Source organism: Polypterus senegalus, chromosome 14 (genome assembly GCF_016835505.1).
Source record: "Polypterus senegalus isolate Bchr_013 chromosome 14, ASM1683550v1, whole genome shotgun sequence".
Classification (NCBI taxonomy): Eukaryota; Metazoa; Chordata; class Cladistia; order Polypteriformes; family Polypteridae; genus Polypterus; species Polypterus senegalus.
In genome coordinates this window covers 15,301,908-15,329,193 of record NC_053167.1, presented here as the reverse complement: position 1 = coordinate 15,329,193, position 27,286 = coordinate 15,301,908, and the positions used below count along the sequence as shown (strand labels likewise).

At 38.9% G+C, this 27,286-nt stretch overlaps 1 protein-coding gene across 2 annotated transcripts in view; it reads left to right on the top strand.

Moving 5' to 3' along the window:
- Window positions 1-25,359, top strand: part of LOC120515090 (docking protein 5-like) — a 106,532-nt gene extending 81,173 nt beyond the window's left edge. The window contains exons 7-8 of one of the 2 annotated variants that reach the window (XM_039735816.1): window positions 1,997-2,108; window positions 24,511-24,667. In XM_039735816.1, coding sequence (XP_039591750.1) covers window positions 1,997-2,108; window positions 24,511-24,566 — 168 coding nt within the window. In that variant the 3' untranslated portion in view covers window positions 24,567-24,667. Of the gene's footprint in view, window positions 1-1,996; window positions 2,109-24,510 lie in introns of both variants that reach the window. The other variant, XM_039735815.1, reaches the window with a different exon arrangement.
- The last annotated feature ends 1,927 nt before the right edge of the window (window positions 25,360-27,286 follow it).

The following is a 27,286-nucleotide window of genomic DNA, read 5'->3' as shown; positions in this document are numbered from 1 at the left end:
TACATAAATAAAACATTATCATTATTATTATTATTACTTGGACAGAAACTTCAGAAGAGTAGTTACAACACAATAGCCAACTTCCTACCTTTGGAAGTAGCCTCTTCCCCTAGTTGTGATTAAACCAGAAATCTAAAGATGTATTTTTTTTAGTTAATTTATTGGTTTAAGAAGGCACATTCACATTTGGAAACTTTTATGTAACGTTACATGGTTTATGAAGTATATTCCTACAAAAATTATAAAAACTCAAATGTTTCCAAAATTTGGAACTAAGAATTTGCTTAAAGCAATTGAGATATTAAGAACTGTGCACATGAATCTATCTATTACACAACTTCAAACTGTAGTTATGAAGTTCCTTGACTCTAATTTCTAATGCCTAATTACCTGTATATGCTGTGATGTTGTTGTGTACCCCAAAGGTAAGTCACTATGTTTGCTGCTCATCATTTCAAATCTACATTTTAACAAATTTATGGGAAATCAGACAATATTTGTCTACAGTATTGTAATATCTGTGCCTTACTGAAACACCTCCATTATGTCATCTCTTAATTTCCTTTTGCTTAAACTAAAAAGGTTCTACTCCTTTACTCTTTTGTCATAAGTCACCCAATGCATTCCTGGAATCAGCCCCTGGACTTCGTTTAGAGCTGCTATGTCTTTTATGTAGCCCAGAGACCAAACCTACACACAGTACTTTAGATGACACCTCACTAATGCACTAATGCATTATAAAGCTTGAGCTGACACCAGGACCTGAGAAGAAATGTGATGCCTACAAACTGCTAAGATGGGGTGGATCCTAGGCGTAAATATGGCATTAATGGAGCCATGTTGAATATTGTGGCATTCTGGATGGAGATGCATTACATGATGGGCTTTGTGAGTGTTGGAAGAAGTAACACAGGACAGGAACGAGGCCATAACAGTGGGAGTTATACAGAGATTTGCATCATCCCTAGGCCATAACTACAAGAGTAATACTGGTTCTGTGAAGTAGTCTTAACAAAAATTAATTTGTTCCTTGTGTCTGATGTTGCAAGAAAATAGTCTAACCCAAGAAACCATGAACTAGTTTAAATCAGTTTGATGGTGGATGGCATGGCTGTTTTTGGCTTGTAAAATAATGACATTGGTATAAAAGTCCATTGCAATTAAATGCACATGGTAAGTGAGAAAACTGAAATAGGCTGTGACGTTCAACTGGTGATTGATTGGTATTAACAGGGCCAAAGTGTGCCTATAAAATGTTCCCCACGCATTACACTATCACCACCTGCCTGGACTGTTGACACAAAGCATGTTTGGCGCATAGATTATGCTATTGGTGTCACAGTTTGCCCCTGCCATCTGTTTCCCTCAACAGAAATCAAGATTCATGACACAAGGCTATGTTTTTTCTAGTCTTCAGCAGTCTAGTTTTGGTGATTATGTGCCCAATGCAATCTCAGCCTTGGCTGTTGAGAGTAAAACCCAACATGATCTTTTGCAGTTTTAGTCTATCTGTCTTACGTTTTGACATTTTGTGCATTCTGAGTTATTTGTAGTCAATCTGTTAGCTTGAACCAGACTGGTCATTCTTCATTGACATCTGTTTCCAACATGGTGTTTCCATCTGCAGAACCGTCAGTCGCTAGGTGTTTATTGTTTTTTGCACAAGACCATGTGTGAAAATCCCATGAGATCAGCATTTACAGTAATACTCAGATCATTCATGCTACAGTTGAAATCACTGAGATCACATTTTTCTGGTGTTTGACATGAACATTAACTGAAGTACTGTACCTGACCTGTATCTGTATGATTTTATTGAATGCTCTTCTGCCACACGATTGTCTGAATACATAATTGCACGAACAATCAGGTGTTCCAAAAATGTGCTGAGGTAGAGAATGTTGGTTTTATTTCTTTATTATATGATTTAATGTAGTGTCCGCAGTACAGTTGTACAGCATTTGACCTTGTCACATTTCTTTATTTCCTTCTACAGAAAGAACAGAAAATAAATGGAGAAAATTCTCCTTTAATGTCTCTTCCTTGCAATTCCTTCTGGCAGTATACTGATCATCAGCAGAATGCAAATCCCACTAGCCACTTACAAGGTAATATTTAGTATGGCCTTTGAAGAGAAGCTACAAAGAGCAAACAAACTTCCTTGCTATTAAAAAATGAGGCTGTAAAAGTACATGGAGTCCATTTAAAATTTACTAGAAAATATGCATTGTAGTGGAAGTATGTACAGAAATCCATGTTGCATTATTTGGGTCCAGCACAGAATTGAGTTCCCAAGTACAATATTCATCAGTCCCCTTGGACTTTACCTCATTTCATTTTTATTTAACACAGTAAGTCATCTTTGCATTATGCAAATAATTTTGTTTTTTGCTTTTGATTAAAAAGCATAGTTGAGTAATGTTTCTCAGGGTAAAGTGGAAGCTTTATTCCTAGTTCATTCTTTATGTCCGGCATTGGCTACATTTCTGCCCTAAGTTCTACCCCATGTATTTATTGTTTAGCCACTGTGGTGGCCACTAAAAAAATGGGAAGTCAAGCAAAATGACCTTTTATTGGCTTACTATACAGATTACAATATGCACGCTTTTAAAGTAGTTCATGCCCCTTCTTTTGCTATGCAAAACATTTTACTCTTCAGTCACACAAGGGGAGGTGGACATGATTTAGAGTAACTTGGATGCTTCTTTGCTTGAGAATTGTGTGGCTTACATCTGCTACAACCCACCTTGAGCTCCCCTGAATTCTGTTGTTTTATTTTGAATCTCTTTCTAAATATTAGCATCTATTGACCTGCTGTTTTGTCTCTTGACTCTCAAATTTTGTGTGTTTAACTTCTTACATGTTTTTTTAAATGTTTTTGTTTTTCCCCTTTTTGGATGTGGTCACTGTTTCTCCTGCTGTTTTGTGTCTTACTGCTTGTCTGTTTTTTTTTGTTTTTTTTGGATTTGCATTTAAGAATTACCGACTTCTTCACCTAAGCATCTTTGCTTACCTGATTTTTTATTTGCTTTTAGAAATTACAGATTTATTAAAATAAATAAGAGTCAGTGCTAATCTGACAAGATTAAGCTTTTAATAAAATTTTACAAAGCCTTCTAAATTAATTAGAAAACCAAAACAATCATTTTCAAATTTGATATAACACATCTAAAAACATTTCTCGCTACAGTATTGTAATAAAAAAATACTGGGATGAGACAAGACTTTTTAGCCAGGGACGAGACGTGACTTTTTCAGATACTTTCATGTCCCACGAAATGAGAATTTGTGCCAAGAGATTTAACCACGCCCGGTGCCGGAAATAAAAGACAAAGAGTAGAACACCATAAAGAATTCAAAAACATTGCCGCGATCCACATGCAGAGCAGATTAGAGATAATGAAAGTACTAAAATTCGAAAGCCTCAAAAAAATGATAGTAAAGATTGCATTAGTGCAAACAAATGGAAATTATTACTCGGTGAAATAACGGAACAGCGAAAAGAGATCGAATATATTGTTTGGATTTAAACTTTAAGTCGGAGACTTGTAGATCGTCTAATTTGTGTTACCATCAGGGAAAATTAGCGTATCTGTGAGGCCGAGGAGGGTTAGTGAGCAAAGCGATCCGGGGGCAAAGATCCCTACGTGTTTTAAAAATATTTTCGTGTAGTCTACCCTTGAGTCGCTGCAGTAGTACATATTGGTTCTGAATCGATATTGAGCTAGCAGTATGAGGTTTTATTTGTGGGGAGACTGGGAGAAGAGGTGTATCAGGGTCAGGAAAGGGAAACAAAATGTAAAATCATCTGCACATTTAGCTCCAAAGCTAAAATCAACGTCTAAAAATCACAGGCAAGTGTTGAAACCAAACAGAAACTAAGCAGAGAGAATAATTAATCACAAAATTAAACAAAAATGAATTTTGGAATCTGTAAACTCAGGCGGGGAAATAATCTCTTGTCTGATCTTTTAAACCCTCTCACATCATTATTGCAGATTACGTCCTCTGAGGGAACACTCCTAACAATACGGGAGCTTCTTTTAAAGCAGGAAGGCAAAATAGCAGCAATTGTAAATAAACAAGATGGTGGTAAAAATGGAACAACATAATTCATACCAACAGTCATAAATCAAGTCTTTAAACAAAAAACTAATGGATGATTCAGATGCTAGGGCTCAATAAACCTCCAAAGTGATTGCTCAGCCTTGTAAAGAAAAATGCATGAAAATTAATAAATAACCCATTCATAATAGACCTACACAAACTTTATCTGTCATTATGAAGGGCCATAGCTAGTTTGCTCCTAACAAAAACAACCATGTCATGCAGGCTAAGGAATGTAAGATGTGAAAGTGATAGCTTAATTGAAAATTCACGATTGCATGGTGCAATCCATTACATAGTAATGGAAAAAACAAATGTATGAATGTCATCAGAAGGGGTCTTTCTCTATAACTGAGCCATCAGATAAGCATGACAGTGGTCTAACGTGTCACTTGGAAGCATGTCATAATTCCAAAGACATTACAGCCTTTCACATTTCAGATGAAAGAAATTGTGAATGTGACATAAATACCCTAAATTTGCTGCTCCACTTTGAGTTAAGATTGCTAAGTGTTTTTTTTATTAATTTTTACATACTGTATACCTCTTTGGTACAGCCTCTCTCACTTTCTTGGCTAATCTAACAACTATAAAGGGAAATCTCATTCAACATTATATTTCTCGTCATACTGCACACTGTCCTGGTCCCTTAGATTTTAAAACTTTGTATCATTGGAATTATTAGCTGTCAGAATTAATGATGCTGCACAATGTGTCGTGGTGAGAGGTGTTGTTAAAGCTACCAAAGGGCTCTCTCTAGTAGTTAAAACTGAGATTATATCTTAATGAGCAGTAAGTTGAGCAATTTCACACTGAAGAATTTGCAAAGATGGTAACCTGCAGAGAGTTTTACCGAAAGAGCATTGTTGTAATTTCAGCCTGGTGCAATTACAAAACATTAACACAGTGGAGTGGGTACTTATGAATTAATTTATCTTTTTATTTATACATAGTTTAAATGGATTGTCTCAAATCTGCATTTGCTGCTGGGATAGTGAAACTTGCAATCAAGATGCATCAAACTTCACTAAGAAAATAAAGCTAAAAAAGCAGCTTTGACGTGTGAAAAATTATTCTGTCCTAGAAAATGTTAGTCATACAAGCAATTTACATGATAATACAATCACCTACTGGGTGAAAATTACTCAGCAATGACAGAAGGTATTTGCTTTCATGTTACTTTCTATTACATGTTATATAATAATGGGAATGTTGGGTAAAGTATAATATTCCTTTTTATGTTTCTCAATTGCTAGAAGGAATATATTACAATATTTAAACATATTCTAAATTCCTCATCACAAAACAGTCATGTAATATAAATCAATCAATCATGTATAGCTCCTTTCGTGATGACCTGTCTTGCATATAATACACTACATAAATGTCACACTGCAATGTAATTCATATAAACAATTATAGTATATTAATAATGTGCTTTCTAGATAGTTCATATTACAAAGCACAGCACATTGTTTCTCTAGTTATTCTTAGCAAAGGACTTTCTAAAACTGAATCATCTTTTTTATTGTGTCTTTCTTTGGTCATCTGATTTTCAGAAAGCATTTGATGAGGTCCCACATTAGAAGGCTGGTCATCAAAGTAAAAGAAGTGAGAGTTGGGAATGTAGAGTGTAGACGAGTGCAGAATTCGTTCAGTCACAGAAAGCAGGGATATATGGTGTGAGGAATCCTATCAGAATTGAGTGAATCATTCTCGGGTCAGTGGTATTTTTTAATACAGGGCAATTCAAAATAAAAGAGCAGATTTCAAAAATGTATTTCAAACAAATTCTACAAGACAGAAGCACATTCCACACATCACTGAATAGAGGAAAGTTCAAAGTTTAAAAATTCAAGTTACAAATTCAAGAGGGTGCCCCGCCTCCTTTCCACTTGGAGTTTCAGCATTACCTGAACGACACCATTGCAGGACGATGAATTGGAAGAGGTGGACAACAAGATTTTGCTCATCGTCTATGGCCTCCAAGGTCTCTAGACCTTACCCCTTGCCATTTTTATCTATGGGGGAGCATTAAAGAAAAGAGTGTTTGTTCCACCTATGCCCGCTAATGTTCAAGATTTACAACATCGAATTGAGGAAGCTGTGAATTCAGTAACTAGGGACCAGTTGACTCATGTGTGGCAAGAAATGGTCTATCGTTTTGGTGTTTGTCGCACTACACACGGTGCTCATGTTGAGTGCATGCAACCTCAAGGAGCATAGGACCAAACTTTGACCTTTCCTCTATCCAGTGATGTGCGGAATGTGTTTCTGTCTTATACAGTTTGTTTGAAGTAAATTTTTGAAATCTGCTCTTTCATTTTGAATAGCCCTGTATATACATAAATGATATAGACAAGAATATAAATAAAAAGCTTGTTAAATTTGCTGATAATACCAAGCTAAGTGGATTGGCAGATCATCTAGAACAGGGGTGCCCAAAGCGTAGATCGCGATCGACTGGTAGATCACAAAGGGAGTGCAGGTAGATCGCGTTGCATTAAAAAAAAAAAAAATTAAATGTTAATTTAATGTTCATAAATCCTCCCAATGGCATTTGCCACTTGATTGACATACAGGGCGGCCAGTCTGAGATCTCTTTTCTTCTAACACACTGGTCATCCCGCACACACGATCAAACACGCAAGCTACTGCAAAACTCCGGCTGTGATCTAGTTAGCCTTCCAATTTATATCGACTAAAGAAGGGATTAAAAAAATGTTTGAGGATTGTATGGGTTGAATGTGGAACTGGAAGAGGATTTTTTTTTCTCACAATGTCACAATCGAAGTGCTTTTGTCTGACGTCCGAGGTTCGATCCCCGATGAGAGGTGCAGTGGAGTGTGTGTGCCTGATGAGCCCAAAATAGGGCGAAACACATGTAGCGTACTCTTTGCATTATTTGACAGTTAACTATGTAACATTCTATGATCTGCTTCTCGCAACTGAGAGGGCATCTGTGGCAGATGTTTGCCGACTTGCAGACCAACCACACGCGTTACCTGGTAGGTAACCACCCATACAATCAGATTGTGATTCAGACTTCGAATGCTATGTATGTATGTATATACTGCTCAAAAAAATTAAAGGAACACTTTTTAATGAGAGTATAGCATCAAGTCAATGAAATTTCTGGGATACTGATCTGGTCAGTTAAGTAGCAGAGGAGGTTGTTAATCAGTTTCAGCTGCTTTGGTGTTAATGAAATTAACAACAGGTGCAGTACAGGGGCAACAATGAGATGGACCCCCAAAACAGGAATAGTTTAACAGGTGGAGGCTACTGACATTTTTCCCTCCTCATCTTTTCTGACTGTTTTTCACTAGTTTCATATTTGGCTACAGTCAGTGTCACTACTGGTAGCATGAGGTGATACCTGGACCCTACAGAAGTTGCACAGGTAGTCCAACTTCTCCAGAATGGCACATCAATATGTACCATTGCCAGAAGGTTTGCTGTGTCTTCCAGGACAGTCTCAAGGGCATGGAGGAGATTCCAGGAGACAAGCAGTTACTGTAGAAGAGCTAGACAGGGCCATAGAAGGTTCTTAACCCATTAGCAGGACCAGTATCTGCTCCTTTGGGAAAAGCAGAACAGGATGAGCACTGTCAGAGCCCTACAAAATGACCTCCAACTGGCCACTGGTGTGAATGTCTCTGACCAAACAACCAGAAAGACTTCATGAGGGTGACCCAAGGGCCCCATGTCCTCTAATGGGCCCTGAGCTCACTGCCCAGCAGCATGCAGCTCAATTGGCATTCGCCATAAAATACAAGAATTGGCAGATGCACCACTGGTGCCCTGTGCTTTTCACAGATGAAAGAAGGTTCACCCTGAGCACGTGACAGAAGTGAAAGGGTCTGGAGAAGCCATGGAGAACATTATGCTGCCTGTAACATCATTCAGCATGAGCACTTTGGTGGTGGGTTAATGATTGTCTGGGGAGGCATATCCATGGAGGGTCACACAGACCGCTACAGGCTTGACAAAGGCACCTTGGCTGCCATTAGGTATCAGGATGAAATCTTTGGACCCATTGTCAGACCCTATGCTGGTACAGTGGCTCCTGGTGCACGACAATTCCTGGCCTCATGTGGTGAGAGTATGCAGGCAGTTCCTGGAGGATGAAGGAATTGATACCATTGACTGGCCACCACACTTTCCTGACCTAAATCCAATAGAACACCTTTGTGACATTATGTTTTGGTCCATCCAATGCCACCAGGTTGCACCTCAGACTGTCCAAGAGCTCAGTGATGCCCTGGTCGAGATCTGGGAGGAGATCTCCCACAACACCATCTGTCATCTCATTAGAAGCATGCACCGATGTTGTCAGGCATGTATACAAGAACACAGGGGCCATACAAAGTGCAGCGTACAATTTTGAGTTGCTGCAATTAAATTTTGGCAAAATGGACTAGCCTGCCACATAATTTTTTCACTCTGATTTTTGGGGCGTCTTTGAATTCAGGGCTCTGTAGGTTGATTATTTTCATTTCCATCAAACGATGTGGCATCCTTTCGTTCCTAACACATTACCCAGTCTATATCAGTATAGATATCCAGGAGGATTTCTTTTCCCATTGAGATCTGATGTGTTTTCAAAGTGTTCCTTTTTTTTGAGCAGTTTATATATATATATATATATATATATATATATATTGTCACGCTTGGGTCACAGATTTGCACAAAGACACTCGGGTTCGTGGAAAAAAAGAAGGAATTTTATTCAAGCACTGCAAATAAACATTTGTCACTTCAAACTTGCTCCTTGACAAAGATGGCTGTTTCGTCTTTCAACTAAAGGTTACATGAGTTTCTTCTTCTTCGAATGTAAACGCGTCAGGAGCAGAGGCAGTCTGAGAGAGAGAGAAAAGCAAAAGAAATCAATAACAAAACCGACAGGTGCTGCGCACGGCTTTTTAAGTCGGCGGAGTACCGCGCGAGGCTTGTATTACGCGTTATAGTGCAAGGATAAGGAGCAATGTGTAGTCAGTGTTTCAGGGTTTGTGGTTTTCCCAGGGGCGTCTGTCTCTATTTGGGGTGCGATCAGCCCTCCAGCTCACACCCTCCCCCTCAGCTTTATTCACATTCCTGTGAATCAAGCGACTCTCTGTACTAGGTTCATTTAGTCGTGATAATACATCTGCGTTGACGTGTTCAGAACCTGGTCGGTGCTTTACTGTGAAACTGTAAGGTTGTAAACCCAGAAACCATCTCATTAGACGAGAGTTTGTATCTTTCTGTCGGTACAACCACTGGAGTGGAGCATGATCAGTTACCAAAGTGAAGTTTCGTCCCCACAAGTAATAGCGCGCTTCCACAGCCCACTTAATTGCCAAGCATTCTTTCTCAATTGTAGAATAATTGCGTTCCCTAGGAAGTAATTTCCTACTCAAATATGTGATTGGATGTTCTTCTCCATCAAAAATTTGTGACAGGACTGCGCCCACACCAAATGCACTTGCGTCTGTTTGCAAGATAAAATCTTTTGTGAAATCCGGGTTCCTTAGAACCGGGTAAGAAGACAATGCTTTTTTTAAATCGTTGAAAGAACGTTCGCAATTTTCTGTCCACAGGACAGGTCGGTTTTTTCTGCCTCTAGTAAGTTCTGTAAGAGGAGCAGCTCTATGTGCAAAATTTGGAATGAATTTTCTGTAGTAACCAGCGAGTCCCAGAAAGCGTACTTGTTTCTGTGTCTCAGGTCTCGGGTAAACAAGCATTTCTTCTATTTTCCTTAATTGTGGCCTAAGTAAACCCTTGCCCATAGAATAGCCTAAGTAATGAGTCTCGGACATGCCTAGTTTACATTTCTTAGGGTTAGCAGTAAGGCCAGCCTGTCTCAAGCTTTCAAGAACGGCTTGAAGCCGCTCTAAGTGTGTTTTCCAATCATTGCTAAAAATCACGACATCGTCAAGGTATGCCCCAGCATATTCAGAGTGAGGACGTAGGATCTGATCCATCATACGCTGAAAAGTTAGAGGTGCCCGTGAAGACCAAACGGAGTCTTGTAAATTCATAGAGTCCGTCAGGAGTCGCAAATGCCGTTTTCTCACAACTGCTAGCCTCTAAAGGCACCTGCCAATAGCCTTTCGTGAGATCTAGCGTGGAGATATAGCTCGCCTGACCCAGTTTTTCCAACAGTTCATCGACACGGGCATGGGATAAGCATCAATTTAGAGACCTTATTCAAGCGTCTGAAATCGATACAGAACCGAACCGAACCGTCTTGCTTTGGGACTAATACGACTGGGCTGCACCAGTCACTTTACTTTCACGAATTACACCCAGTGTCAGCATCTTTTTACCTCTTCGCACAATATTTCGCTTCCGGTATCCGAACGGCCGCATCTGTACGCGAACATCAGGTTCAGTGGTAATTTTATGTTTTGTAATGTTAGTCTTGCCTGGTAAATCTGAAAAGACATCAGTGTTCCGTTCTATCAAAGATAACAGTTCTGTCTTTTGCGTGTCAGTAAGATCGTTACCAATGGTAACATCGGACTGAGAAACAGCAGCCAAGGAAGTGTTAACCTCTTGTCGGTCGTGCCATTCCTTCAAGAGGTTAATGTGTAAAATCTGGAATGGTTTGCGCCGCCGGTATTCTAACCTTGTAATTTACGGACTCATACGCTCCTCAATAATGGCGGGCCCTGCCATTTAGCTAAGAATTTGTGTGGATCCGAGGGAACCAGTACCAAAACACGATCGCCAGGTTTGAACTCACGGAGCTTGCTGCCTATCGTAAAGACGCTTCTGAGTTTCCTGTTCTCGTTGTTGGTGTTCCACAGCAATAGAGGAAAGCATAGAAATTCTGTCTTGCAACGAAATTAGTCGATCTGCAAAGCTTGGACCTTAGCTGCTCTCTCGTTTCCTATCCATTCCTCACGCACCACATCCAGGATGCCTCGCCGCCTGCCGAATAACAACTCGAAGGGACTCAAGCCAGTGGACGCCTGTGGTGATTCTCGCACGCGTACAAAACAAAAGGTAGGACAGTGTTCCATGTTGTGGGATCATTATGAGCAACTCGCCTGATCATCTGTTTCAATGTTTTGTTAAATCGCCGGTTAAACCATTCGTTTGAGGATGGTAAACAGTAGTACTCAATTTCTTAATAGCAAAGCTGTCACACAATTGTTTCATCACGCGAGAAGTGAAAGGTGTGCCCTGATCAGTTAAGATTTCTCTAGGGATACCAATACGAGTAAAAGTTTCACATAGTGCTTTGGCTACAGCGAAGAGTTGGCCTTTTCAGCGCAATCATTTCTGGATATCGTGTGCATAATCAACCAACACCAGCAAATATTGGTACCCATCCTTAGTCTTAGGTAATGGTCCCACAATATCTAATCCCACACGCTGAAAGGGAACTTCCAATATGGGCATAGGACAAAGGGGAGCCCGAGGAGGCTTATAAGCAGAGACGATCTGGCAGTCTGGACATGAAGTACAAAATCGTTCAACATCTTTTCCCATATTAAGCCAATAAAATCGTTTTGATAACCGGTCTCTAGTTTTGTCGGCACCGAGGTGCCCCAAGATGTGTGAATGTGCCAGATGCAAAACAGTTTCCCTATGTGCTTCAGGTACCACCAGTTGTTCAATAAATTCCCCCTCCAAATGATCTGAGATCACTCTGAAAAGGCAACCGTCCTTTTCTATAAAGTGTGGGGTTTTCACCCCCCCGGAATTACGCTCTTGGTAATAAGAGTCATTAGCAGGGTGAGCCTGTTTAAATGCATATTCTAATGAGCTATCAGTATGCTGCAAACGCACAAAATCTGATTGTTCGTTAACACTCGGTTTGTGTTCGAGGCGTTTGCAATCTGGGAAGATGTAGAAGGAGCAGCCCATTCTGGAAGATTGTCGGGGGTGACCTCCTCCGTCTCGTTGGAGAGATCGGGTTCAATATCTAAGTTGGGCTCTAGATTTATTTCCCCCGGCCGCTACCAGTTCTTCGTTTTGGTTTTCTTCTTCTCCCCCCCCACTAAGTTCATTAGTGGACTGGACTACTGGTCCCTTACATTTATTAATCAGTTTAGGAAAAAGGGCATTTCTCCGTCCTATGAGTAATGGCCATGGACAGAATCTGAACTGCAGTCCAGACCTTAAAGTGGCCCCTATAAGTTAAAGGAAGAAGTAAAGTCTGATAATCTTTAACATCACCATGTACACAGCTTATTTTTACAGTCTCACAGTCTCTAAGGCATTGTTCATTAAGACAGTCTCGTCTCACAATACAAAGGTCACTTCCCGAATCTAACAATGCTGAGATTTCTCTGCCCCCCCATTTAACTGGAACAAATAATCCATCCTTTCCTTCCGCGAACATGTAATATTGAACAACAAACCTCGGCCAATCCAACTTCCATCGACTGAGCTGGAGACAGACGACATTCTCTTGCCAAATGACCGAGTTGATTACACCGGAAACATCGACGGTCGGCGCCGCTGCCAAAATATCCTCTGCGACGTCCTCGTACAGCTGGTGGAGCTTCACCAGAAACTGGCATCTCTGTTACGACCGGGTTCCCCGGGGGCCTACCTGACCCCATCTGATTTTCCTTTCCACCAGGTTGTCGAAGTTGCTGTCGCCGATCGAAGTAACGAGGATGTCCAGCGCGCTCGTTCCCTGTTTGCGAAGAATCGGCAAATCCACTGTAACCGCTTTTCTTCCAAGTTGCTTGTGAACCTTCCAGTCGTCTTGACATAATCGTTAACGACTCAATATCATGACGTAGAAATTCATCTCGAATAACTGTTGGTATACCGTTCAACAGTATATTCATTACCACTTTCTCTACGACTCGATCCATCTCACTTCCCTCAAACCAGCAGTTCACTTTATGTATCAAATCTTGAATCTGCGCACAGATCGGGCCATCCATATTCAGCTTCCAGTTGTTTAATTCGAACCCTTTTGCCAAAAAAGTCTTAGTTTTACGTAAAACCACTTGGTCTTTCAGGAACTCATCATCGCCAAGCTTGTCTCTGGGTACATTACGTAAAGAGTAAAGAGCATCTCCAGATAAAAAGGGTGTGATTATAACGGCCCACTGTCGTCTGTCCCATCCGAGCATGGTTGCGACTTGTTCAAAGGCTAACAAGAACATCTCAGGGTCATCGTTAGGGCCCATCTTCGTTAGTATATTTTTCGCATTTTCAAAATTATATATATATATAATTTTTAATGTCAGCAGATCATTTCAACCTGGTCATTTTAAAAGTAGCTCGCAAGCTGAAAAAGTGTGGGCACCCCGATCTAGAATGTGTTGAATCATTACAGTGGGACTTGGACAGCATACAGGCTTGGGAAGATTTATGGCAGATGAAATTGAATGTAATAAAAAATGTAAACTATGTATTACACGTAGAAAGTAAAAATATTAGGTTTCAATACCTACCAAATCGAAAGTACACCTTATGAGAAGGATTTAGGAGTTATAGTGAACTCGACACTATTAACTATCAGACAGTGTTTAGAAGCCATTAAGAAGCCTAACAGAATGTTAGATTATCTAGCATGATGTGCAGAGTACAAGTCCAAGGAGGCTATGCTCAAGCTTTATAATGTACTGGTGAGGTGTCATCTGGAGTACTGTGTGCAGGTTTGGTCTCTGGGCTACAAAAAAGACGTAGCAGCTCTAAACGAAGTCCAGAGGTTGATTCCAGGAATGCACTGAGTGACTTATGACAAAAGAGTAAAAGAGTTGAACCTTTTTAGTTTAAGCAAAAGGAAATTGAGAGATGACATAACTGAGGTGTTTGAAATTATTGAATGTAATTAGTACAATAGATTGAGGCTGTTACTTTAAAATGAGCTCAGCAAGAACTTAGAAACACAGTTGAAAATGTGTTAAGGGTAAATTTCACACAAACATTAGGAACCTTTTCTTCACACAAAGAGCCATGATACTAGGAATAAGTTACCAAGTAGTTTGGTAGGCATTAGGAATTCAGTGACGTTCAAAACTAGACTTGAAGTTATTTTGAAGGATGTAAGTAGACAGGATTAGTGAGCTTTTTGGGCTGAATTGCCTGTTCTCATCAAATTTTTGTAATATTCTAATCTTCTGATAAAATGCAGCAATATATTCAGTTCAAGCAGTGTGATGAAGTCACTTAGACAATGAATTTTAAACCCCTAAAGTTTATTAGCTCACTTCCTATCTCTGATTTGTTGCGTGACCATCAGTTACTTTAACCTTCCTGGGCTTTTATTTTATATCAGAATTACACATTTGAATAATGCCTATTAATCAAAAAGCCAATTTAAAATAAAAAAATGCAAGCCATAAATGCAATCCAACTTATTTAGTATATCCTAGTACTGTACTCCTTAGGAAGGTGCTTTACAAAGCACCTTAAAGTGCAATTCAAATTTATTAGTACTGTAGTAATGGGTTGTAGTGCTTTTGACAAGTGAATCAATTATGGGTTCTAATATTGCAAAATGAATAATCTGGAAATTAAAAATTTGAGATTGCAATGAGTCAGGCACTAATAAAAACAAGAGAGCTACATACCCTCCTAGCAAACTATCACCCCCTTTTAAAAATGCTTAAGTAAAATGAAATATATGAAACCTGGAGTTTTCTCACACCTCTCTATCAATCCATCAGATCGCCCACTTTGTAAATTTGCTTTTATTTCATAACAGCCATTCATGCGTCTGAGGCAAACTCCTACAGCACTGTCTTTGAAACCAAGTGTCCTTGGATAGACACCATTCATCACCTGGCATTATGAGTTACTCGCATTTCTTTTCTGTAATGGAGAAAGTTATTAAGAGACAAAGTGAGAGTAAGAGTAAGTAAGAGAGTAAGAGACAGCAAACTGCATGTTGCCAGTGTGTATACATGTTTGATCATTTTTAGTTTGTTTAGTTTTACAAAATTGAGTTTTCCTATCACAGTGAAGTTTTACAAGCACAAATTTATCTGAGAAATAATAATCAATAAGACACCCACCCCGGGATAGCAAATTAATGCAGGATAATATAGGATCTCTGTTTCACACACCCCAGGAAAACAGAAGTTTGAAGAGATCTGCACAATTTACGAATAAGGTTAATAAATCAGAAAAAGTCAACATTTCCTTTTCATAATATCCCTGACATGCTTGTTGAAATAAGCAAATTAATACAATTTATTTATAACTTTAGGATAATAGAAGATAGATACATGCAAATATATAGATATATATGAACAAAAGACACAAAGAACACAAAACATAAAATTATGAAAGCTTAGTCTAACTTTTTTTCTCCTGTAGAAAAAGTCACCTAACTTATCAGTTCTATCTCTTGGCTCAGATAGAACTTCCTCATGTATGGTAAAGGAAACACAAATTAACGAATCCTGAATTTTCAAGTCACAAGGTTATAATGTATAAGTTCTCTAGTTGTTTATGACCTTTTTATTGCTGGCAAGTGGTGTTCATTTGCTCACAGCAGCTATCATTTGCCCTGTCTCAGGGGCTAATCCCCACCACATGGAGTTATCTCTCTCAGAGTGTGAGTGTGTGCATGAACCAAACCCCCCTCTCCAATACCAATATAAGGCTGGCCCTGTATGTTATTTTGTCTACCCCAGACATTGAGCTATATTTTTTAGAAAATTTGCTATTTTTAAGCTTTCCTTAAAATATTATATTATTTTAATAACCTGGCAATCCTGCACGCATGTGTGACTGTATACTGTATGTACAGTATATATATATATATATACTAGCCATGTGTGTATACTAGCGCGTGTTAAAGTTGTCTGTGAAGGGCTCCCAGTTTAAATGCGGCTGCCAGTCATGAACTGGGCCCTTCGTCGCACAGCATTATGAATTTTTAGAAGGGAAACAAAATTACAAAAAAAACCCTTGGACATTGATTCGATAGGAACGGCCTACTCGGAATCACTGTCCGAATAGTAATTATGTGGTAGAGTGGGAGCATTTCTGCTTCTGTCCGTTCACAGTCCGTCTCGTTTTCACGACGCTATCGTTTCCTCTCACGATCTCTTCTCAACCTTTCTCCAATCTCGCAGGTTGCTTTGTGGCAATCCAAAGAGTAAGGCAATATACACGGAGCAATGGTTATAAAAGGGGGACACATAGTTATCCTTATATCTTTAAAGCATAAATAGGGATCACTTCACTGACATGTGAGCAAGCCACGGTACAACTGTGAGACGTGCAGCACTCACCGGCAACAACGTAACAATAATCATTTCCGGAACGTGCTGTTACGTTGTCATTCATTTTACCCACTGTCTTTCTTTCATTCATATGTTACGTAGGCATGTACCTTTTATCTTCGGCAATCTCATTCTCTAACCAGGCCTCAGGAGCTAACCAGTGTAACACTGTCCACCACCCCTTTCATTATTCCGGAACATTGTTGACATCCGTGAGTAACAACAACGTACTAAACTGGAAGGTGGTCTACACATGCGTGGAATTCGCGGACAAAGATCAAGATCTAAATGAAGATCTCTTTAGTTAATTTAAAGCACAACAATTTGTTTAGTTTGAATGTCTGCGTTTTGAGGTGTGACTGGAGTACTACAGTCTTCAATAGTATAAGCATGGAGGAGATTCTTAATGCAATGCCTATGTTTTAGCTGTCTATCTACTGCCATCTAGTACTTCTTCTTCTAATTCATTCGCGGACAAACAAAAATCAAGATGCAAATGAAGATTTTATATATATATATATATATATATATATATATATATATATATATATATATATATATATATATATATATACTAATAAAAGGCAAAGCCTTCACTGACTCACTCACTCACTGACTCATCACTAATTCTCCAACTTCCCGTGTAAGTAGAAGGCTGAAATTTAGCAGGCTCATTCCTTAAATCCTTACAGCTTACTTACAAAAATTGGGCAGGTTTCATTTCGAAATTCTACGCGTAATGGTCATAACTGGAAGCTATTTTTCTCCATATAATGTAATGGAGTTGAGCTGGATGGCCGTAGGGGGCGGAGTTTCATGTGACATCATCACGCCTCCTATGTAAGTACGTTGAGAACAAGGAAGACCTCCAAACAGCGCTGAACAAAAACCGCCATTTCATTCACAATTGAGAAGGCAGAAAAAGATTATGAAGCAAGTGATGCATACAAGCGTATTCATAAATACAAGCATATTCATAAGTACAGCTACTGTGGAAACAAAGCACAGCGTGAACCGTAAGTTTATATTAAATTAAGTTCATAGACAGGCTGCCGCTGGCTTTTGTAATTTAGTGCCTGCCCATATAAGGCCGTCCGTCAGCAGCAATCCAATAGAAACACTACCGCTAAATATTCACGGGTGAAGGACTGTGCTTATACAGAGGAAGATGGTGGTCAGGGTGGTGTTTGGCACAAACTCAGCAAAACTGCGAGAGAAACTTTTAAGAGCCGGGTCTTAACTGACATTACATACAGCCGTGGACATCACACAAGATGGCACAAGCATAGCTGGGAACCTTCGATGCAAGAACACCAAGCGGCTCATGTGAACTGACGCAGTGCACAGACAAAAAGCAACAGTTCCAAAGAGTGCTGAACAAAAACCGAATTACACAATTGAGAAGGCAGCAAAAAAATATGAAGCATCTGATACATACAAGCATATTCATAAGTGCAGCTACTGCAGAAACAAAGCACACGGTGGAAAAAGTGAATGTCCCGCTAAAGGAAGACAGTGTAAAAAAAAACCCGTGCATGCAGTGCGTCACATCTCAGATAAAGAGGAAGACGAGCTGTTTATTGATGCAGTAAGAAACGAATCGATGAATGAAACCTCTTATCTTTACAACGATTGACAAACACGGAATGTAACTTGAACACAACACATCGTACAAATACGACCCTGATTGAAACAAATAATGATAATCAAATCCTTGATGACAGCAACAATCATAACACTCACAAAACAATTACTGTACTGTATATTGACAATCATGTTACGTTATTTTTAAAATGTTCCCTTTTCTTTTTCATAACTTCTTTAACACACTACTTCTCCGCTGCGAATGTATATATATACCTAGATCTACATATTCTCAAATAGACAAGACACATGCCGTGGCGCAATTGTAGAGGCTTCGCCTCTAGCACCGACATCTGAGATTCGATTCCCGAGAGGGGATGCACTGAGTATGTACGCGCGCTTCCCGATTCATTTTAACCTCGCATCTCCTTGGTTTGGGATGTATGAAAAATATGTAGGTTAACGCAGAATCATGTTACGTTATTTTTAAAATCTTTCCTTTTCTTAGCACAAGCACAGCTGAGAAGCTTCGATGCATGTACTCCATAACAAAAAATAACGCATTTAATCACACTTTCAATTCCAAGCAAAGGGGAACTTTTGTCAATGCATGATTTCCTGGTACATCGATTACATTGATGCACACATCAGAGCTACAAAAATGTTAAAGTCGGAATGAAACGCGTTCCTATGACTGATCAAAGGCAAATTTCATTTCAAAAACCTACCCGAGCAAAGCCTTGATAAAAGCATGGTTTTGTGCACACTGAAAAGCAAGCAAAATTAGATGCATTACAGAAAGCGGACTTTGTGGCTCTTACTGGGGATCATTGGACTTCCGTGACCGTTAGTAATTCTAATTACATCTAATTGCAAAATGTTCAGTGATCACACTGATTTAGCCTAATGTACAAAATAATTTTGGCTAATGTTACTGAGAGTTTAAAGATTAAGTTGGTCAACTTACCTTTTATGTTTGTGACTTATTTTTTTAAGGAGAAAAACTGCACTTTATGTTGAAATTTTGGTTATTATTATTTAAAGACAATACCATTCTGAAAATGTACTTAAAGTACTTAAACTATCACTTTATTTTTAAGTCTGCCCAATTTTAACCAGGGATGATATTTTTGTTTCTGTTTTGAATTCAAATGCAGTTTAAAAGCATTTTTTTTTCAGAAATTAAAACAGCTTGAGTTTACAATATTCATGTCCATGTCTATTATTTGATTCTGTCGCCCACTAAAACCCTTTTAAAATAAAAAAAAATATTTCCGATTTGGGGCAAATTTACGTGTGCGATTACATACGATTAATCAAGATTAATTATTACACAGCCTCTAATTAATTGGATTAATTTTTTTAATCGAGTCCCACCCCTAATATATATATGTAGATTTGTATATATATGTGTGTGTGTGTATATATATGTGTATATATGTATACTGTATATATACTGTATGTATGTGTGTATATATATATATATGATGTGTATATATATATGTTTATATATGTGTGTGTGTGTCTGTGTGTATATATATATATATATATATATATATATATATATATATATATATATATATATATATATATACCAGAAACACTCATGACAATGACAAAACAATTACGTTGTCAATCATGTTACATTATTATTAAAATGTTTCCTTATTCTTTTTACTTCTCTGCTGCCAAACGCGGGTATTTTGATATATATATATATATATATATAGATAGATAGATAGATGTGTCAACAACACTCATATCAATGACAAAACAATTACATTAACAATCATGTTATGTTATTTTTAAAATTTTTCCTTTTCTTTTTCATAACTTCTTTAAAACACTACATCTCTGCTGTGAAGCGCGGGTATTCTGCTAGTATATATATATATAGTGACAGATGGGGGCAGTATTGCTTCCTTGAAACCTTGTCCAAAACGTCAGACACCAAGTAAAAGTCCAAATGTTGACTTTATTAACACAGCACAGTGCAAAAAGAACCCTCTCCTCCACAATATTCAAATACACAATTACTAATCAATAAACAATCCTCCACTCCCAGACACGTTGCCACCCTTCCACCCAGCTCAGCTCGCTGTCTGGGAGCTCCCATAATCCTTTTATATTCCCTGATCCGGAAGTGTTTCAATCCCCTTGTCCATGTGACTCGGACGTACTTCCGGGGCGTAAGGAAAATAGTCACTGCTCCTCCCTGCAGCGCCTTCTATCAGCCATTGTATCCAGCAGGGCTGTAAAGGAAAACTCCAACGTCCATAATTCCCTGCTGGCATTTGGGGCCCCTCCATGCTGCAAGGAGGGCTCCACCTGGCAGCGTGGAGGTATTTGGCGGGATGAACTGCCGGCCATCTATCACAATATATATATAATACTAATAAAAGGCAAAGCCCTCACTCACTCACTCACTGACTCACTCACTGACTCACTGACTCATCACTAATTCTCCAACTTCCCGTGTAGGTAGAAGGCTGAAATTTGGCAGGCTTATTCCTTACAGCTTACTTACAAAAGTTGGGCAGGTTTCATTTCGAAATTCTACGCATAAGGGTCATAACTGGAAGCTATTTTTCCCCATATAATGTAATGGAGTCTTGAGTTGGAGATGGCCGTGGGGGGCGGAGTTTCGTGTGACATCATCACGCCTCCTACGTAAGTACGTAGAGAACAAGGAAGAACTCCAAACAGCGATGAGCACAAAACGCCATTTCACAATTGAGAAGGCAGAAAAACATTATGAAGCAAATGATGCATACAAGCATATTCATAAGTACAGCTACTGCGGATACAAAGCACGGCGTGAACCGTAAGTTTATATTAAATTAAGTTCATAGACAGGCTGCCACTAGCGTTTGTAATTTAGTGCCTGCCCATATAAGGCCGTCCATCAGCGGCAATCCAATACAAACACTGCCGGTAAATGTTCACGGGTGAAGGACTGTGCTTATGCAGAGGAAGATGAGATGGTCAGGGTGGTGTTTGGCACAAACTCATTGAAACTGCGAGAGAAACTTTTAAGTGCCGGGTCTTAGCTGACATTACACGAGATGGCACCAGTACAGCTGGGAACCTTCGATGCAAGAACACCAAGCGGCTCCGTGAACTGACGCAATGCGCAGACAAAAAGCAACAGTTCCAAAGAGTGCTGAACAAAAACCGAATTACACAATTGAGAAGGCAGCAAAAAAATATGAAGCGTCTTATACATACAATCATATTCATAAGTGCAGCTACTGCGGAAACAAAGCACACGGTGGAAAAAGTGAATGTCCTGCTAAAGGAAGACAGTGTAAAAAAAACGTGCATGCAGTTTGTCACATCTCAGATAAAAGGAAGACGAGCTGTTTATTGATGCAGTAAGGAACTAATCGATGAATGAAACCTCTTATCTTTACAACGATTGACAAACACGGAATGTAACTTGAACACATCCTACAAATACAAGCCTGATTGAAAGAAATAATGATAATCAAATCCTTGATGACAGCAACATTCAATAACACTCACAAAACAATTACTGTATATTGACAATCATGTTACGTTATTTTTAAAATGTTCCCTTTTCTTTTCATAACTTCTACTTCTCCACTGCGATACGGGTATATATATATAAATGTATATATATACCCGATCTACAATACATACTTTAGCATAGACAAGCCACACGCTGTGGCTAATTGTAGAGTCTTAAGCCTCTAACGCCGAGGTTCGATTCGAGAGGGGTGTACTGACTATGTACGCGCTACCTGATTCATTTTACCTTCGCATCTCCTTGGTTTGGGACGTATGAAAAAATATTAGGTTAACGCAGAATCATGTTACGTTATTTTTAAAATTTTCCCTTTCTTAGCACAAGCACAGCTGAGAAGCTTCGATGCATGTACTCCATAACGCGTTAAAAAATAACGCATTTAATCACACTTTCAATTCCAAGCAAGCGGGAACTTTTGTCAATGCATGATTTCCTGGTACATCCATTACACTGATGCACACATCACAGCTACAAAAATGTTAGAGTCGGAATAAAGCGCGTTCCTACGACTGATCATTTCGACTACCCGAAAGCCTTGATAAAAGCATGGTTTTGTGCACACTGAAAAGCAAGCAAAATTAGATGCATTACAGAAAGCGGACTTTGTGGCTCTTACTGGGGATCATTGGACTTCCGTGACCGTTAGTAATTCTAAATACATCTAATTACAAAATGTTCAATGATCACACTGTTTTAGCCTAATGTACAAAATAATTTTGGCTAATGTTACTCAGAGTTTAAAGAGTAAGCTGGTCAAATTACCTTTTATGTTTCTGACTTATTTTTTTAAGAAGAAAACTGCACTTTATGTTGAAATTTTGGTTATTATTATTTAAAGACAATACTATTCTGAAAATGTACTTAAAGTACTTAAACTACCACTTTATTTTTAAGTCTGCCCAATTTTAACCAGGGATGATATTTTTGTTTCTGTTTTGAATTCAAATGCAGTTTAAAAGCTTTTTTTCAGAAATTAAAACAGCTTCAGTTTACAATATTCATGTCCATGTCTATTATTTGATTCTGTCGCCCACTAAAACCTTTTTAAATTAAAAAAAAAACATTTGTGATTTGGGGCAAATTTACGTGTGCGATTACATACGATTAATCAAGATTAATTCTTACACAGCCTCTAATTAATTGGATTAATTTTTTTAATCGAGTCCCACCCCTAATATATATATGTAGATATATATATGTAGATTTGTATATATATGTGTATATACAGTATATATGTAGATATGTATATGTTGTATATACAGTATGTATATATGTGTGTGTGTATATATACAGTATATGTATATATGTATATGTATGTGTGTATATGTATATATATAACTGTATATATATATGTGTATAGATGTGTATATATATATATATTTATATATATGTTTATATGTATATATATGTTTATATATGTGTCTCTGTGTGTATATATATATATATATATATATGCCAGCAACACTCATGACAATGACAAAACAATTACATTAACAATCATCTTACGTTATTTTTAAAATGTTTGCTTTTCTTTTTCATAACTTCTTTAACACACTACTTCTCCGCTGCGAAGTGCGGGTATTTTGCTAGTATATATATATATATTGTGAACCTTGCCCCGGACACAGACAGGCAGACACGTTAATGTCACCCACAATCACTGGTTTATGTTCCATTATTACAAAGCTACACACTACTCCACAATACCCCTCTCAGTCCAGGCCACTCCAATGCCTTCTCTTTTCTTCTTCTGTTTTCTCTCTCTTTCTCTCTCTCTCTCTTTTCTTCTGACCGCCTCCTTCCTCCTCCAGACGTTGCCACTCGCTGGGCGTTGCTCCAGCTGCTTCCCGGCAATCTCCCGCGGACACACCCCCGTGTGGCGGAAGTGCCGGTTGCGCACCTGGAAGCCGTCCGGGTGTCCCCTGTCGTCTTCTACCAGGAAGTGCCGGGCTCCTGGGATAATCAGGCACTGGGGCGCCGCCTGGCGGTGGCCACGGGTCCCTTCAGGGCTGGGCTTCCAAGCCCTCTATCCGAGGCCTCAGGTATAACCAGGACCGACGCCCCCTCTCGGTCTGGAGGAGGCACAAGCCCTCCTCTGGTCCTCCTGGGCGTCCCGGCCGGGGACTACACGGGATATACCGGCATCGGAGCGCCGCCTGGCGGTGGCCATGGGCCCCTACAGGGCTGGGCTTCCAAGCCCTGTACCCGAGGCTCCCAGCATAACCAGGACGAACGCCCCCTCTCGGTCTGGAGGAGGCACAAGTCCTCCTCTGGTCCTCCTGGGCGTCTGGGCGCTAGGCTCCAGCCCCGGCCGGGGACCACTATATATATATATATATATATATATATATATATATATATATATATATGCAAGGGCTGATCATACTGATTTGCGCTCTAAACCTAATAAGGGATATACTAAAGTGTTGATTTTAAAAGTGTTCAAAAATTAGCTCTTGTGTACTGAAATGTGTGAATTACAAGAATAATAGTAAATCTCCAGAGAAAAATGTTTAATGAGTGTTACGAATTTAATAGTAATAGAAGACTTGATCTTGCAGTTTTCTGAAATGCTAGAGCCAAAATATCTGGCACCAGCAACTATATCACATTCACAGTCACTTAGGTCATGTATTTTGCCATTCTAATATTTGGTTTACATCTGCATTGCTATTTTTACTTGCAGCAGCATGCTTGGCTAAGTCTAAGAAAGAGTATCTATAAGAATATAGTATTACATTTTAAAGAATCTATCTAATGACTATATTCAGAGCAAGGATAGGGAAGTGTTAATGAGAAGTATGTAAAAACTTCAGTGAGACAGTGATGTGGGGCCAAATTTCAAAGCAAGGAGTCTGTAGCTCTGATACAGCAATTTCAGCTTATCTTTGTGGTAAATAGGATCTTTAAAAATTGTTTTGTCTTGCACACTTGTATGCATTATCAGACTCAAAACGATGATTTTTTTTTAGAAATGGCAATTAACAATGTTAAATACAAGTATTCTGATACCTTAAATTGTTCTTTTTGTAAAAGAAAGAACTTCCTTTGGTTTTCTGTTCTGTTTCTGTCAAGGTTGTTCATCTCCGTTTCAAATTCTTTGTGAAGAGAGCTTTGCAGATCAGAGATGAGGAATCCTGGCTTCATTCATTCAGAGAAACAGATATGATGAGAGAACTCTTTATGAACAGGAAGAGAAAAAGGAAAGAAATGGCTTCATGTGGACTCTTATTATTTGTGCTTATGTTTTCATCTTTTTTTTTTTTTTTACATCTAAGCATGTGCAGATAATTAAAAAAAATCAATTTCTATTTTTTATTTGCATAATTTTTCTATTTTCAAATGACTTGCTGTGTGAAATATGAGCCGTCAACTGCTTCACACAAGACTGCACTCCAGTAGTGTAACACTTTTAATGTTCCAATAATCTCTGGTCAGTGTATCCCTTTGTTTTCCTTCTTCTTTCTTTTACCAATAATTAAGATTTCAACTTCAAACAAAAGTGTTCAAAATGTATTTTTTTGGATGAGCCTTGCTCTGTAGTGGAATAATATACTGTAAAATAATTCACATTTTAAAAGAATATATTGCAAAATGCCTATAGTAAGCCTAATAGACTATTCATAAATACTGTGTAAAATATAGTTGGACTATTAGGCACTTTTTCTAAGTATGTCAGAAATATAATCTACTATATCATAAAACACTAAGGTCTGCGTGCGTGTGTGTGAGGTCCCATAGAGCTATGTGATTGCACTCTTTATTGAATGCAGCACAGACGTTTGTTTGTCACTAAGAACTCCACACAATTTTATTGCTGGGAGCCATGCAGCTTTTGCTTTTTAAGAGCAAACCCCTATGGCAATATTATCATTAATTGATTGTGATTCAATTTGTTTCTTTTTTGAATGCATGTACAGTATTTCTTAATTACTTTGACTTAATTAAACATTGTTTATTTTATTATATAATTTTTCTAATAAGGGCCTTTCTTATTGTAAGTCTGATTTACTTTATTTTTTAAAACGGCTGTCTCGGTTAGTCACTTTCTTTTTTGGAAAATATGAAACACATTCTGGTAACTCTCATACTAACATGGTGTTTTCTGGGCCTTTTGAAACAACCTATCAATAATATTTTTATTGATTTTGTTAATAGATGCATAGTCAAGCACACAGCCATGCAGCCTCCATGGACAAATATTAGCAGTGCGGAAGAGCTCAGCAAATTTAAACATGCCACTTCCATAGGATGTCACCGTTGCCTAATGGCAGTATATAACATTTGTGCTGTGCTAGAACTGCCCCAGTAAACTGTAAGTGCTATTATTTTGAAGTGAAAGCATATGGAGCAACAACAGCACAGTCACAAAGTAAAAGACCACGGAAACTCACAGGGGGGAGGGAGAGGGGGGGCATCAAGTGCTGAAGTGCAAAACATGCAAAAATCACCTATCCTGTTTAGCAACTGTCTCTGGAAGCAACATCAGCACAAGAGCAGTGCCTTGAGAGCTTTGTGGAATGGGTTTCTATGGTCGACCAACATCACACAAGACTAAGATCACTATGCATGGTGCCAAGCTTCAGCTGGTGTGGTGTAAAGTGGAGGTTGTTATAACAGCAAAGAGGGGACAACTTTATATTATTGTGCATGCATCTGGAATAGGATGAACACGCTCATATAGGTGTGATGGTCAGGTGTTCATTCACAAACATTTGGTAATTAACTGTATATTGTAATGGATAATGTGGATGGACTGGCATCCCAGCTGGGAGGCTATGATAATGGATGATCAGAGAAAATGAATGGGCATCCATGATGGCTGATCGTTCCTTTCCCAAACTGGATTATGGTACAAAGGAAGGAAAGGGGAGACTGTCTCCCAGGACTGCACATTCCCGCAGCATCCCTCTGACATAGTTCCCATTTGGACACCTGCAGGTCTACATGTGGGCTGTAAGTTTAGAGAATAACCCTGTTGGGGTCCTTGGGACTACTTGGGGGGAGCTGCTAGGTGGAGACTAGCCTTTCAGATGGAAGTACTGAATAACTCGGAAGTGCTTCCAGGTGGCAATGTTATTACATTGGAAGTACTCCTGGGTCCAAATTGAAAAGGAAATGCTTCACCTTACCATGTGGAGTTGGGGCTGTGAGAGGACAAAACTCACCTGAGTGGACTGAAGGAGGAGTGTGACTGCCTAGGTGCCTTCAACCCTGGGCCTCTTCCAATTTCTAGGATATTGATAGTCATAACCGAGGATGGACTAGGATGAATAAGGACATAAACAAGTCTGGTGTAAAAGAGCACAGTGCATTTATTCAGACTTCAGACCAGTGTTGAAAAAGTGTAGTGCAACAATATTCAATAAATAATCAATAAAAACAATTTTTTGTGGAAATAAAAATACAATAACTGCATTTCAATCCCTAATCCTATTGCCATCCTTTGGCAGTCAGAGGTCAACGCTAGGAGCACTTGATCGCTCTTGCTTCCAAAACTCAACAGGAGTGACCTGCCCTTTTAAGCACTGTTCCTCTCTATCTTATATTGACAATCCCGACTGCCTCGACTTCTCTCCTTCACTTTCCCTGATTCTGCTCATTTCTCTCTCTCTCTCTCTCTCTTCATCACTCATTTGCCACATTATTTCATTTTCAATCTCCATCTATCATTCCCATCCTTAGATCTTTATATTCTGTGTGAGTATAGATGCTTTTCTTAATGACTCAGAGTCACGTGATCATGATTGCATGTGAAAAAGGAATCAGCCAATACCCCAACTAAAGACTCTAATGCTGCTCAGCTATTCTGCAATCAGGAAGATGAAATTCACCATGCTCGACCCAGTGT